Here is a 12,573-nt window from a genome sequence, read left to right as displayed (position 1 = left end):
TTCATTCATCGTTGATCACTCGACTACCTTCATGTATCAGATCTTTCACTCCCTTCAGTTAATGATTTCCAAGTTTAACGGTGATCTTCGCCCCTTCTCTTTTGCTGCAGGCAAACACCTTGGTTCTATTCACATAAAGTTATAGCCTGAGTGCAAAGCAAAATCTTAGGTTTTCACCCGTAAATCTTCACATTTTTTCACCATTAATGCGTTGCCAATTTTCCATTTTTTGATTGTTTTCTAAATATACCATATTTTATACTTTTCAATTTCATTTTAAATATACATTATTTTTTCCTTTTTTATTATATTTTTTGCTTAATTTTACCTTAAGTTACATTTTCCTGGTTGCGTCTTTGGTATTTTTTGTGAACTGATTATTCTAATTCCCTGATAGTTATGCAGACCTACTTTTTTCACATTGCCGAGATGATATTTGTGAGGGAAGCCGTAGTGATCCATTCTTAGGTGGCGGGGTCCTTGCCTGCCAAACAAGAAGTTGCGGATTCGAGTCCCACCTGGGTAGGTTTCCCCTATCCATGGCATGGTTGTTCTTGCACGTGTAATTGTTAAATTTACTGAACTCCCCGATGTGAAATGGCCAATATGAGCTGTATTCGGTGGTTTGGGGGTAAAATAATACTAAAAGTAAAATAAAATAAATGAATCGATCGATAATATATGGTCTTATCATCTGCTACCGCCTCCTATTGCCCCTGTTCTTGCAAAGAAAAGTTCAAATCAGGTTGATGAGTCAAAATATTATGGACTACTGTCGTTTTCCTGAAAATTTTAGCCGAGGTCAGTTGAGACGACACCTGAGGGTCTCTAGGCATACCAACCCTTTGGATTTCTTCTCTCTTGGTGACAAAGGCTATGCGCTTGGAATAAATTTTGGTGTAGTAGAAGGTGACCATATTTTCGCTACTAATGGGAGCTGCAGAAGGGAAATATTTTACTATCTCGAATGGAAAACTTAAAAAAATCGAAATCTTACGTTTGAATTTGCCATTATGCGGCATTCGAAGACAAGAGCATTCGTCACCATTCTCACTTTTTAGCAGTGAGGTAATCCCCTATTGAAAATACTAGTTTTTGTTTTCTTTTGACTTGGTAACATATGCTATTTTTAATAATATTTTTTTGCACAACACAGCATTTTGAGTAGTATTCTTGCAAAATAATCTTTTTATTTTGATTTTATATTCTATATTTGATGATGATTTGATTAATTATCATATTCAAGCTGCCCTTATCTCAGACTTGGGGAAAACCAATTTTACCTTAGAATCAAGTTATCACTTCATTAAGGATTCAGATTTTCATAAAAAAATATGGAAATTATTGCTAATAGTCCCTCTTAAACTTAATGTTGCAATAAACCTACATAGCTTATCCTCTGGATTAAAATGTACCTACCCTACAAAAATGTCATCAGATTTATACCAGAAATATGATTAAACACAGAGAATTTAAACAGTTATCATCAAAAACTCAATGATAATTTACCTTAAAAAATAAAAATTGAAAGATAAAATTCCTTTATTCTTTTGTATTGCCCAAAATAAATATTTTAGGGAAAAAGTTCCCTTTAAGAATAAATATGTTGATATTCTCCATCAGGGGCGCAGTTAGGAATTAAGGCAGGGGGAGGCTTAGGTGCAACTAATACCAGGGTGTGTGGGGGTATGGAATACCCATCAGGATAAATGATAGGTACGTGATTAATAAATTGCAGAATTTTAAGGTGAAAGGTTCAAAATGGTGAATTTTATGGCTTTCTGAGGGATATTTCATTACCCTATTCCATTAGTAATACCAATCCAATTAAGTAAAATGGATTGAAATTAAAAATTTCTCTGAGCTCTGGGGGAGGAGGGGGGCTTATCTTACAAACCCCACCCCTTGCTGCGCCACTGTTCTCCATGACATAAAACCAACGCCAACAACAATCTGTGAGCAGACTGCAGTATTTCGTAAACACCATTGTACACCTTCCATAAACCCCAGGTAAATTAAAATGACCTGTAGTTCTTTGCAGCAGCCTTTTTCCATGGTTTTCAACTACAAGTTACACCTTGTTTTTCCAGTTTAACTGCAACCATGATTGACTGGCTTCTAGGTAGATAATAACCAGGCAACTAAAATTTTCATCCATGTCTATGTTTTCTTATTGAAGCACTTGTTCCTCCCACCATTAATTTTATCTCAAATAATGGTAAAAATACCTCAGATATTCTTTACAAAGACTTACCATCTTGATTATTTAGATACGCTTTGATAGCCCTTCATAATGAAGTGCCAAGTTCATATTTATATTCCATATTTTCAGTTTCCCGATATTATCAAAAAATAACACTCATTTCAAAAGTACATTTATAGTTCACTATCAGGCTGCCTGGCATTGCTTGGGACGGACAGTACCCAGAGAAGTGGAAAACTTGGAACTTTGATTTCATGGACACAAGGCAGGATTTGTAAGAAAAAGACCAAAGCAGGTACATATGTGTACACATATACCATCGAAAAAGAAAAGAAAAAAAAAAAAAGAACAATTTCCTGGTATACCGGGTGCAGGATCAGCTCATACCCCACTACACAACATTGATCATTATGTACATAAAACCGTTTTTCCTGCAGCCATGAGTGTAAAATGTATTAAAAAGTTCCTACAGTCTAAGTGTTAAGACAGAATATTTACAGAATGTGGCACTCACGGATGCAACTACAGGATACATCAGTATTTAGCCCCCTCCCTGAAGAATTATGCCATATTGACAACAGGCAGGGGTGCAGATAGGAATCAAAGCTGGGGGGGTTTAGGTGCAACTAATACCGGGGTGTGTGGGGGTATGGAATACCCACAAGGATAAGCGGTAGGTGCGAGATTAATAAATTGCTGAATTTTAAGATAAATGGTTCAAAATAGTGAGTTTTACGGCTTTCTGAGGGATATTTAATTAATCCTTACACTATTCTATTTTGTAGTAACATCGATCCAATTAAGTAATTTGGATTAAACTTAAAAATTTCTCTGAGCTCTGGGGGGGAGGGTTTAACCCCCAAAATCCCCCCCCCTCGCTGCACCACTGACTACAGGTATAACATAATTATGGCTATGTGAATGAATTTTGGAAGATCAATCAGGACCTTACCCAAGCCCAGGGCAAGAGACCTTTCAAGGCAAAAAAGGTGGCAAGGCCCTAGCAGTCTCTATCACATGCATTACTTTTAACAGACTTATAAGCATCCAGGAACGAAGAAAAGAAAACAGCAGCTAGCTTAGAGACAGAATATTTGGGCAGTAAGAACAGGTAACTAAGGATCATAAAGATGGAAATCCCAATTATAGTAAAAATATATTTATTTCTAAATATATCAACTTTTGGCAGAGAATATTCATTCTCTTTCACTAGTTTTCTCACAAGATTAAAAATTACATCAGATAAAATTTTCACTTAAACTTCAATAATAATAATAGACACCAATAGTCATCGTTTTCTTCAGAGTCCATTCAAGATTATGATTGATGATAAACTTATAACTAGCACTTAAAAAATCTTCCATAAATAGAGGAAACATCAACACTTAACAGTATCTATATTATTGCTGTCCATATCTGTGGCACTTATAATTGGAAGAACCCTGTGTTAAAATGCTTATTGAAGCTGATCGACTAATGCTCGACAAAGGTCAGCTATCACAATGAAGCAGACACAATTCACAAAACTCTGGTAACCACATACCCTCTAAAACATTGGGACATTAAGTAGGAAAAACATCGCAGGATTCTTTCTTGAAATATAAGTTCACTAATTACTCTAGTAGCTGCAAATCCACAACATAAGCAGAAAATGGCACCTATTGAGCGAATTCATAGGATTAATAACATTGGCTAGTGTACAATCATTAAGAGTACACTTTTTATAATACACCTCATGACTCAATAACAATAACACTGCTGATTTAAAATGCAAAGCAATAGGCAAGGTTTTCGTTCAAGGATACACATCATAATCAACACATAAAATCTCATAGTTAAAATGCAAGCTTCGATGTATGTGTCCAAGTAGGAAATGATATTTACAGAAAAGTCAAGGCACTCATTTTTCAACACCCCAATAAAATATCATTTCTAAATAACACAAGTGCTTAAGCACGCTTTTATATTATTTTGATATAGACTTGTTATCACAGAGTGGTTCATTCAGTTAGCCCAAAGAGCTTTAAGGCATTGAAGGCAGTGGCTAAGGCAACCTCTTCTGGAGATTTCTTCATAAAGGCAGCAATCATTTCCACTATTGCTGGTAGAGAGCAAGGTTCATTCCGCTGGAAGGTGCAGTACCGATGTAGGAAAGTAAGCGACCTAGAATTTTCAAGACAAGAAAATATGTCATTAATTCACTCATTATGGATGTATCAAACACATCAATAATTAATTCAATGCTTCAAGATGCATATTTTCTCAAACACAGATTAAAATATCTCTTTTGAGCTTAGAAAATACATTAGGATAACACAACACAAAAATAAAAAGAAACAAAATATTTCCACAATTAGGAAGTTCAAACTCAATTTAAACGGTTGAATGAAATGAAAGCCTTTTAAAAGCCCTGCCTGCTATGTAGACTATACAGGGCAGAGAAAAATGTGCCCTAAAATTTTATCCCTGGTTAGTTCGTGCCAGTAAGAACAAAAACTACCAATCTAACCAACTAGGTCCAAAATGCATCATTTTTTTAACTACAGAAAATATTGGCCAAATGCTCTGATTGGCCGTGTGTTTGGCTTGTAGCTGGATGCTAAGAACATGGGTATCTCTGGCAGCCAATCAGAGAGCTTGGTAAAAAGCTCCTGTGGTTTAGCAATGATGCGTTTTCAACCTCAATACCATTAGTAATTTGGGGTCATACTAGCATCACCTATTCAGGGCTAAAATTTCATCTGAACAGATGAAAATTAAAAACAGCCAATTATGAACTTTAAAGAACCCTTTATGATGTAAAATCAATACTAATGATCCTAGAGAAGGATATATATGTAAAACATACATAAATGAAAGATGAAAAAATAAATTCTGTAAACCATCACTTCACCACAGGTCTGAAAACCATAAAAACTTCTAGTATTTTCAGTGAAATCATGAGTCTCAAAGAGGGCAAATTATAAGGAAAGATAATCCGGAAATATTTCATCCTTGCATGTCAAGTGGTATTCTTTTTTGGGTAGCCCTCAGTGTCAGAGATAACAGCTCTGCAATATGAAATTCCCTGCCAATGACAAGCATACAAAGTTGAGTGGCTTTTTAGGCTTGTATTACTGGCTCAAAGTCAAGTAGACCTTTTTTACAAGGATACCTCTTGAAACATTATGTCTGCCCCATGGACTGATGAGTTTCTAAAAAATTGTAACAGAAAACGGAAAAAAAATTCTCATATAGAATGGAACCATGAATGTAGGGATATGGTGCGCAAGGATAATGACAAGGGTGGGTTAACCCCTCAACACCATCATTTGTACCTAATATGCGCCCTTTAAATTTAGTATGCTGCCATCATGCGTACCCAGTACGCTTCCTGAACTTCATTGTCTAATATTTTTTCTCCATCAGAAATTGTATTTTAAGTAAAAACTAATAACTCTAATTTTGAAGAAATTTTTTTCTTTCCAATAAAATATTCATACCAACTCCATGCCTTCAGGTTTTTTTTATGTTTCGAAGAAATTCCGTTTCAAACCAGCAAGTTAACGAATTCAGTCTAAAATGTCTTTCTTCAACTGCACTATCTTGAAAACTGCTGCCTATTCTGCTTGTGAGATGTCAAGAAGGGTAAGCTACTTTAGCTTGAGATATGATATCTTCCTCATAAGCTCACTGCCCTCTCTGTCTTCTCCTTGTTCGTCATCACCTTGAGCCCCAAGTGTGTTTGGTCCACCTCATTAGTCCTAAGCATCCTAAGCGAAGGGGCCATGTGATTCGCTCTGCATTTATTTTTTCCTTCTTTAGTGGACAGTAATCAATGAAGATAAGATTCTTTCTAAACAGTCAGTGTATACCAGGGCTCCTTGGAGATAATATCTCGTCTCTTGATGGAGCTTCGAAACCACGTGCTTCAGTCCACTAGAACCATTCATGCTGTGTGGTGTTCTTTCAGGCAGTGTTGAAATTCTTGTCAGGTGTACTTCCTGTATGTGGTTATTTTTATTTATAACAGGGGGTCCTATGAAATGGGAATAGCATTGAAAGGCAAAAACTCGCAAGTCTGTTTGTGTGTTAGGTTATAATAAATTCATTGGTGGAGTGGATCTCAAGGACCTGTTATTGCATTTGTACCTAATGGAATGAAAACGTCATAACAAGTGGGTAATGAAGTTATTTAGGAGACTATTTAATTCCGCAGTCCTAAATTCATATGTTGTTCACAGGGAAAACACATATAAAAAATTGACCCTCTTATCATTTCGCCTGCATACGAGGTAATATTTTTGAAGTATCCAACTCCATACAGACTGTTTGGAGATGGCCCTCACTCCTTAGACAATTTAGTACCAAGACTCACCGAAAGACATTTTCTAGGGAGAATTACTGCAGCAGGAAAGAAATCAAAGTCTCAAAGTAGGTGTGCAGTTGGCTTATACTTGGATTGCTTCAAATCATGTCACACCAAGCAGAATTACTAAGGTAAAGTCATTAGAATATTTACATATTGATGCTTGAAATAATAGCATGTGAAATGATTCAGTAATATTAGAACAAAGTCAGAGAAATGGGCGAAGTGATGAATTTGCAAGAAGGCGAAATGGGTAATACTATCGAAAATATCCAATGGTTTATAAAATTTTCAACCCCAAATCACAAAAATAAATCACGTTATTACATAAAGAATTGTATGGAATGTTAGAGAACTCGTCGCTTAATCGAAACAAAATTAAAATCTTTGAAAATGGAAAATTTATTCATTAGTTTAGAGAATGAGATATGTACATAAAACAATAACTATTTATCCAAATTGCTTGAAAAATTATCATATAGTAGCACATTACATATATATTATGCAAGTTTACAAAAATTTTCAACACTACTGATCGTATATTATGAAAGTTATAAATTATTGAACGATAAAATGTCAAAAAGGCGAAGTCATTTAAATCTCATCCGGCTGGTGGGATGGGATTTAATTAAATGCCCGCTGGTCTTGAGGGGTAAACAAGAAAAATTCAACAAGAAATGGGGAAAGGGTGAATACACATTTAGGCTCTGTGTGAGGTGTGAGGGTTTGGAAGTAATATCTTCTCTCAGTGGATATAAACAAATCACCAGTGGCTAGGCAAAGTACTGCACAGAATGGGGCAGAGTTTGCTAGGTTGAAAAGTGAATGTTGAGATCCATTGATAGGTAAAGGAGGATGAGGAGTTATTGATAGATATAGGGAAAACACAGGGAGGGTATCAGAAATGAAATACAATCCCATAGAAAGCATTGCAGAATTTGCGGACAGGATAAGGACTACCGCTTGCAGATATGTGTAACAAGGATGGCCCCAGAAACTCTATAGGCACTATGTTACCTATATGAGGCCTATTAAATACAACTTGGCTCTAACTTGAGTGCTCTCTCAGGAGTACTGGAGTGTCGGTGCTACCAAATGTTGTTAAACAAACGTCAGTCTCTCCATGAAGCAGTGCAGATAGCTAAACAAGTGGAAGCTATGAAAGAACGGGTGAAATCAAGGCTACCACCAACAGCCACAACGATGGTTTGAACTTCAGCACAGAAAACATATCTTTGAAATAAATACTTGACATATTCATCGGTTATAAATATTTTATCATGACATAGGTTTCAACATTACTACATCATCTTCAAGGTAAAAAATGGTGCGTATTGCATTGAATTTACACAATTTTAACTGGAGTGTGGGAAGTCAAGGGAGTAAAATAATAAACTGTTAATTGACTGTTAGAAGCAACAGAGGAGATGATGATAGCGAGTGAGACCGTTATACTAACATGGCCACCTTTAAAGTTTGTAATCTATGTACATATATGACTGGGTGTGCTTCGTAGTCAAGGAAGCAGACTTAACGTTGCAAGGGACGATTGCAGAAGCAGGAGCAGACTTCAAATTGACACAGGGAAAAATGAATTCCAAGATCAAGTTACCTGAAAATCTATAAATCTATGAGGGATGTGTTTTTCAACCTCAGATATCTCAGCAAAAACCCCATACAAGCGACAGACGGGTACTGTGCGGGTAGGGTAATTGTGAGTCCTCTGCACCACATGATCAAGTCATTTCTGACCGTAAGTTGATAGTTTAAAGTTAGTAGCAATCTCATTAACACTTTGCGTGCCATGGACGTAATATTACGTCCTGATAATCTTTCTGAAGATAGCCATGGACGCGTTATTATGTCTTTCTACAGTGAAACCTCGATATAACGACACCCCACGGTGCACTAATAAACACTCGCTATAGCGAATTGTCGCTTTACCGGAGGTGGAGCAAATAATAGCCAATATACCTGTTGCGAACAGATATAAAGGAACAGGAGTGGTTCGGCGACAGATAAACATCCATCCGATAAACGTAAACATAAATCCAGGCGAAAGGCGATGTTTTTTCGCATCACTAAATTTCCTTACTCAAATAACAACTAACTATTCAAACAATTTATAAGCGCTGCACTGAATAAAAATCATGCAAAGCATTGTTTCGTCAATCATTATATTTATCGAACGACAGTTTACCACATAAATTTGAGACTGAGCACTCCATTAACTTCATTTCTAACAGATCGCTAGCAATTACAGAGGTTCAGGAGTCTTGATGAAAGTCTTCCGGCGGTGAAACGCTTGCTATGGCGAGAGCCAACACCGAAAGGGTCTCGTAAAAACGAATTTTTTAACACTCTTGTTATAGGGTCAATTGACGGTGCATCGGCTATCTCTCGTAATAGCGGGGGTGTCGCTATAGCCCGTACTCGCTTTAACGAGGTTCCACTGTATTTAATTTGCTTTGTATGCGAGAAGCCGTAATATTTCGCCCGTGGTACTTTTCCACTATACTGCTTAGGTGTTCTGTTATTTCAAAAATCAAATCCTCGATATAAAAAGTTCTTTTAATGTCTTGAGGACGAAAAGTTCTCTGCAGCTACCGGCATCCTTATCTTAGGCCACTTGGTGTGAAAATTCTTTTGCGGAAAGAACCTTACGTTGAGGGTGCAGTGACCCTTTTTGTCATCCAGGATTTATAATGTCTTGCTTGGAACAATGCTTTTTATGATTTTCATGCTTTAAATAGTTCAAATTGAGTGTAATAAAAATTGTTTAGCATGTTATGGCGGTAAATCATGTGTTGCAACTTTTTTATTTTTCTAAAACAGTAGGCTTTCATTGTTAGATTATATATTTAAAAATTAGCAATAAATGTTATTCAACTCATTCATAAAGAAGAGAAAAGTCACATTTTTACTGAAATACACACCGATATAAATATATTTTTGATGCTAATGTTTTAAAAAATGTACAAATTTAGTAAAAATGGCTGGATTTTTCAGTAGGGCTTTACAATTAGCAGCCGGCACTCAAAGTGTTAACTATACTGCCTCCATTGATTCTCCCGCCAAGTGTGCACTGCGGAGCGACAGCCAGAAAACTCACCGAATGGCTTCAGCGTTGACATGTCTTGACCTTTATGCCAATAAAAGAAAATTTTTCTTTAATGCAATATGGCTAGGGTGTGAAACAGCGTGAAAATTATGTCCATTCCCATTCAAAACAAAAGAAAAGACATGCTGACTTCTGGAAGTGTTCTAATCCATGAAAACACACATCATCTCAGCACTGATGCAGCCCAACTGCTCCTCGAGCAATTTCAATGGGACATTTTCGATCACCCGCTGTGCATTACCGACCTAGTGCCACGCTGAAATGAAGATTTGGCTAGATGGCAAGCATTTTCAAATGGCCAATGATCTTCAGGACAAAGGCATAATTCATTGGAAGTCATGGGCAGCAACATTCCATGAATAAGGTATAGTAAAGCTGTATACAGGCACGACTGATTCCTCAATCGCCAAGGTAATTATGTTGAAAGAGCACCACAAGTATGCTCAATATTTAGCAATGAAAGAATTTTTAATCAATCACTTCGTCTTCTGATCATCACCCATTGGAGGTAGAAAAAAAATTGCCCTCGTAGTAAGCTCCAAGCACAAGGAATTTCTTCAGACACACCCCTACTATAATAGTCACCATGAGGTGACAAGGCTGATCTCATGCTCCTCATGACAGTCATAGCTGTGCAGCCAATAGATTGTTTTAAATGGGCTACGGCATTAAAAAACTTAAAAATAAGTTCAACAGATTCAGGCTTCAATTGATGGAAGGTAGACATATTTAAATAAATGTGCTACGATCTTTTATTTATATAAACTTAAAAATATTGAGCTTTAAAGAAGTGTGATGGTCAACTTAAAGATAACACCCAGAAAACTGTTAATTTGATGATTTCCTTGGTATTATTTAAAACTGAACATGCGCAATAAGAAATATAAATCACTACAAGTGAATTCACCACACATTTTTATGTACAGCTATTAAAAGCCTGTCTGGTCTTACCTTTCTTTTAATGCTTCCTTAACATGAGTCGGTAACTTTGAAGCTCTGGTGTTCGGATACATAAATGGTGCATCTGTTTCCACCAAAAGCTTATCCAACGGAATCAAACCATCTTCCAGCAACTTTCGCACTCCCGTGTCAGATTTGTCCTTACATAAATAACCTGAGAGAGATGATATCATTAGAGTAAAAGGTTGAGCAAAATAAAAGTTTTAATAGATTATGTAGCATTTCGTTCATTTTTCTAGGGGTATTACTATGTCCACATAAGAGGAATGAACAGCACTCCACAAATCTTCGCATCCCAGTGTAATTCTTTGCTAGGCCATCTTATATAATTCATAATAAAGTATGTACATATATCTATACAACGATTAGACAACTGTCGAAAAAAATCTTTTCAACAGGACGTCAAAACATCACCATAAAAACTTACAAGATATGACGAAAAAATCGCAAGAGGATAGCATCCTCCTCTTTCACCAGCATTGCATGCATGAACTTAGATCAAAGGTGATTAAAACGATCATATGAATGCATTCGAAAAGCTCAGCAGAGGCAGGCAATCATCATTAACCTTAAAGGATATAATCTAACATGAACATCTTCTGGGGAACTGAAAAATAGGAGAACGTTTGCAGTTACCTGTTAGTCCTAGATAGAATCCCATCTCTAAATACTTTTGAGCCTGCTCTACAGTCCCAGTAAAGCAGTGAATAATTGTGGCAGGTAGTTGATCCTCATATTTTTGCAAAATTTTTAATAAATCTTCGTGAGCGTCACGCTCGTGCAGAAATAATGGCTTGTGTAGATCACATGCAATTTTTACCTGAAACAATTTAAGGTTGAATGACTCGGATTCGGAATTTGTAAGACCATTCATCAGCATTAGTAAATTGACAAACCTGTTTTTCGAAAACTTCTCGTTGAACTTCAGGGGAAGAAAAGTCTCTGTTATAATCCAGCCCACATTCCCCAATAGCTACACACTCGGGATTACAAGCAATTTCCCTCAAATCTTCATCGTATTCGTCAGTCCATGATTTGGCATCATGGGGATGTATTCCTACGATATAAACCATTGGTTATAACAGGATTTTATAATTAATATACCCTACTGTAAAACGTGCTTTACCTGCAGTGGAATACAAAGTTCCGGGATAAATCCTAGTGAGACGGAGGGCTTCTTTGCTGGCTTTTAGCGATGCACCGGTGACCATAATTTTCTTTACGCCTTAAGAGAAGAAGAGACTCAACTTACGTCACGTTTGATATATTTAAAACCAAGCTTGCACAGTGCAACATACCTGCATCTTTAGCGCGCTGAATCACAGAATCTAAATCCCTACTAAATTTCTTGTTAGTTAAATTAGCTCCAACATCGACGATTACGTAGTTCTCGTAACAATGCTGCATACTCGAGGTGGAATTTTCCTTCGAAGATGTAGTAAGATCTGAATCATTAGAAGCCATTTTATGGTCACAAATTTAATTTTTTTTAACTTAAATAAGTAATGAACGTCTTCGATTTTTATTCGATGCCCTAAGGATGTCTCACTGTTAATTAAATGAATTACACTCGTCGGCTCATTATCGCTGTCGGCATTACTTCTCGTAAATTATTCCATTTTTACTTTAGTTACATGAAATTAATTGAAATCAATAAAACGCTATTTACATTCCTAAAAACCAAAGATAAACTACTGATGACTAATTTCTTGCGGCGGTGGCAAGAATATTAAGTAAAACATATGAAAGACAGAATTCGCAAAGTAGTAGTGGAGCCTATACTCCTGGTATTCATTACCTCATTACCCGAAAATACTAGTTTTACCCACTTATGCCGCTAGTTGTTAAAGACCTTATGGTCTAACTTCATGGAACAAAAACCGATTTCACATGACCATTCTATTTTATTTATCAAATTGCTTACAAATTAAACAGTAGATG

The 12,573-nt window shown here is 36.4% G+C and overlaps 1 protein-coding gene across 1 annotated transcript; it reads right to left on the bottom strand.

Annotated features, from left to right (window-relative positions):
• Positions 1-3,346: 3,346 nt before the first annotated feature.
• On the bottom strand, positions 3,347-12,382 carry LOC124168030 (3'-5' ssDNA/RNA exonuclease TatD). Its single transcript, XM_046546121.1, has 6 exons — positions 11,931-12,382; positions 11,759-11,857; positions 11,529-11,689; positions 11,269-11,452; positions 10,624-10,786; positions 3,347-4,366 (listed from the first exon to the last, which is right to left on the bottom strand). Exons 1-6 carry the CDS (start codon positions 12,094-12,096, stop codon positions 4,204-4,206), a joined length of 936 nt encoding a protein of 311 aa, XP_046402077.1. The 5' UTR covers positions 12,097-12,382; the 3' UTR covers positions 3,347-4,203.
• Between the last annotated feature and the right edge of the window lie 191 nt (positions 12,383-12,573).

This window comes from Ischnura elegans, chromosome 11, assembly GCF_921293095.1.
Source record: "Ischnura elegans chromosome 11, ioIscEleg1.1, whole genome shotgun sequence".
NCBI classification, from domain to species: domain Eukaryota; kingdom Metazoa; phylum Arthropoda; class Insecta; order Odonata; family Coenagrionidae; genus Ischnura; species Ischnura elegans.
The sequence above is the reverse complement of the archived record's forward strand: the minus strand, read 5'-3'. Positions and strand labels throughout refer to the sequence as shown.

What these genes read in the sequence shown, in the direction of transcription:
- LOC124168030 (XM_046546121.1), bottom strand. Translation starts at nt 12,096, where the DNA reads ATGGCTTCTAATGATTCAGATCTTACTACATCTTCGAAGGAAAATTCC. An exon ending in TCAGCGCGCTAAAGATGCAG is followed by an intron (nt 11,858 to 11,930) that starts GTATGTTGCACT and finishes TCTTCTCTTAAG; the next exon opens with GCGTAAAGAAAATTATGGTC. An exon ending in ATTCTATCTAGGACTAACAG is followed by an intron (nt 10,787 to 11,268) that starts GTAACTGCAAAC and finishes CATCTCTCTCAG; the next exon opens with GTTATTTATGTAAGGACAAA.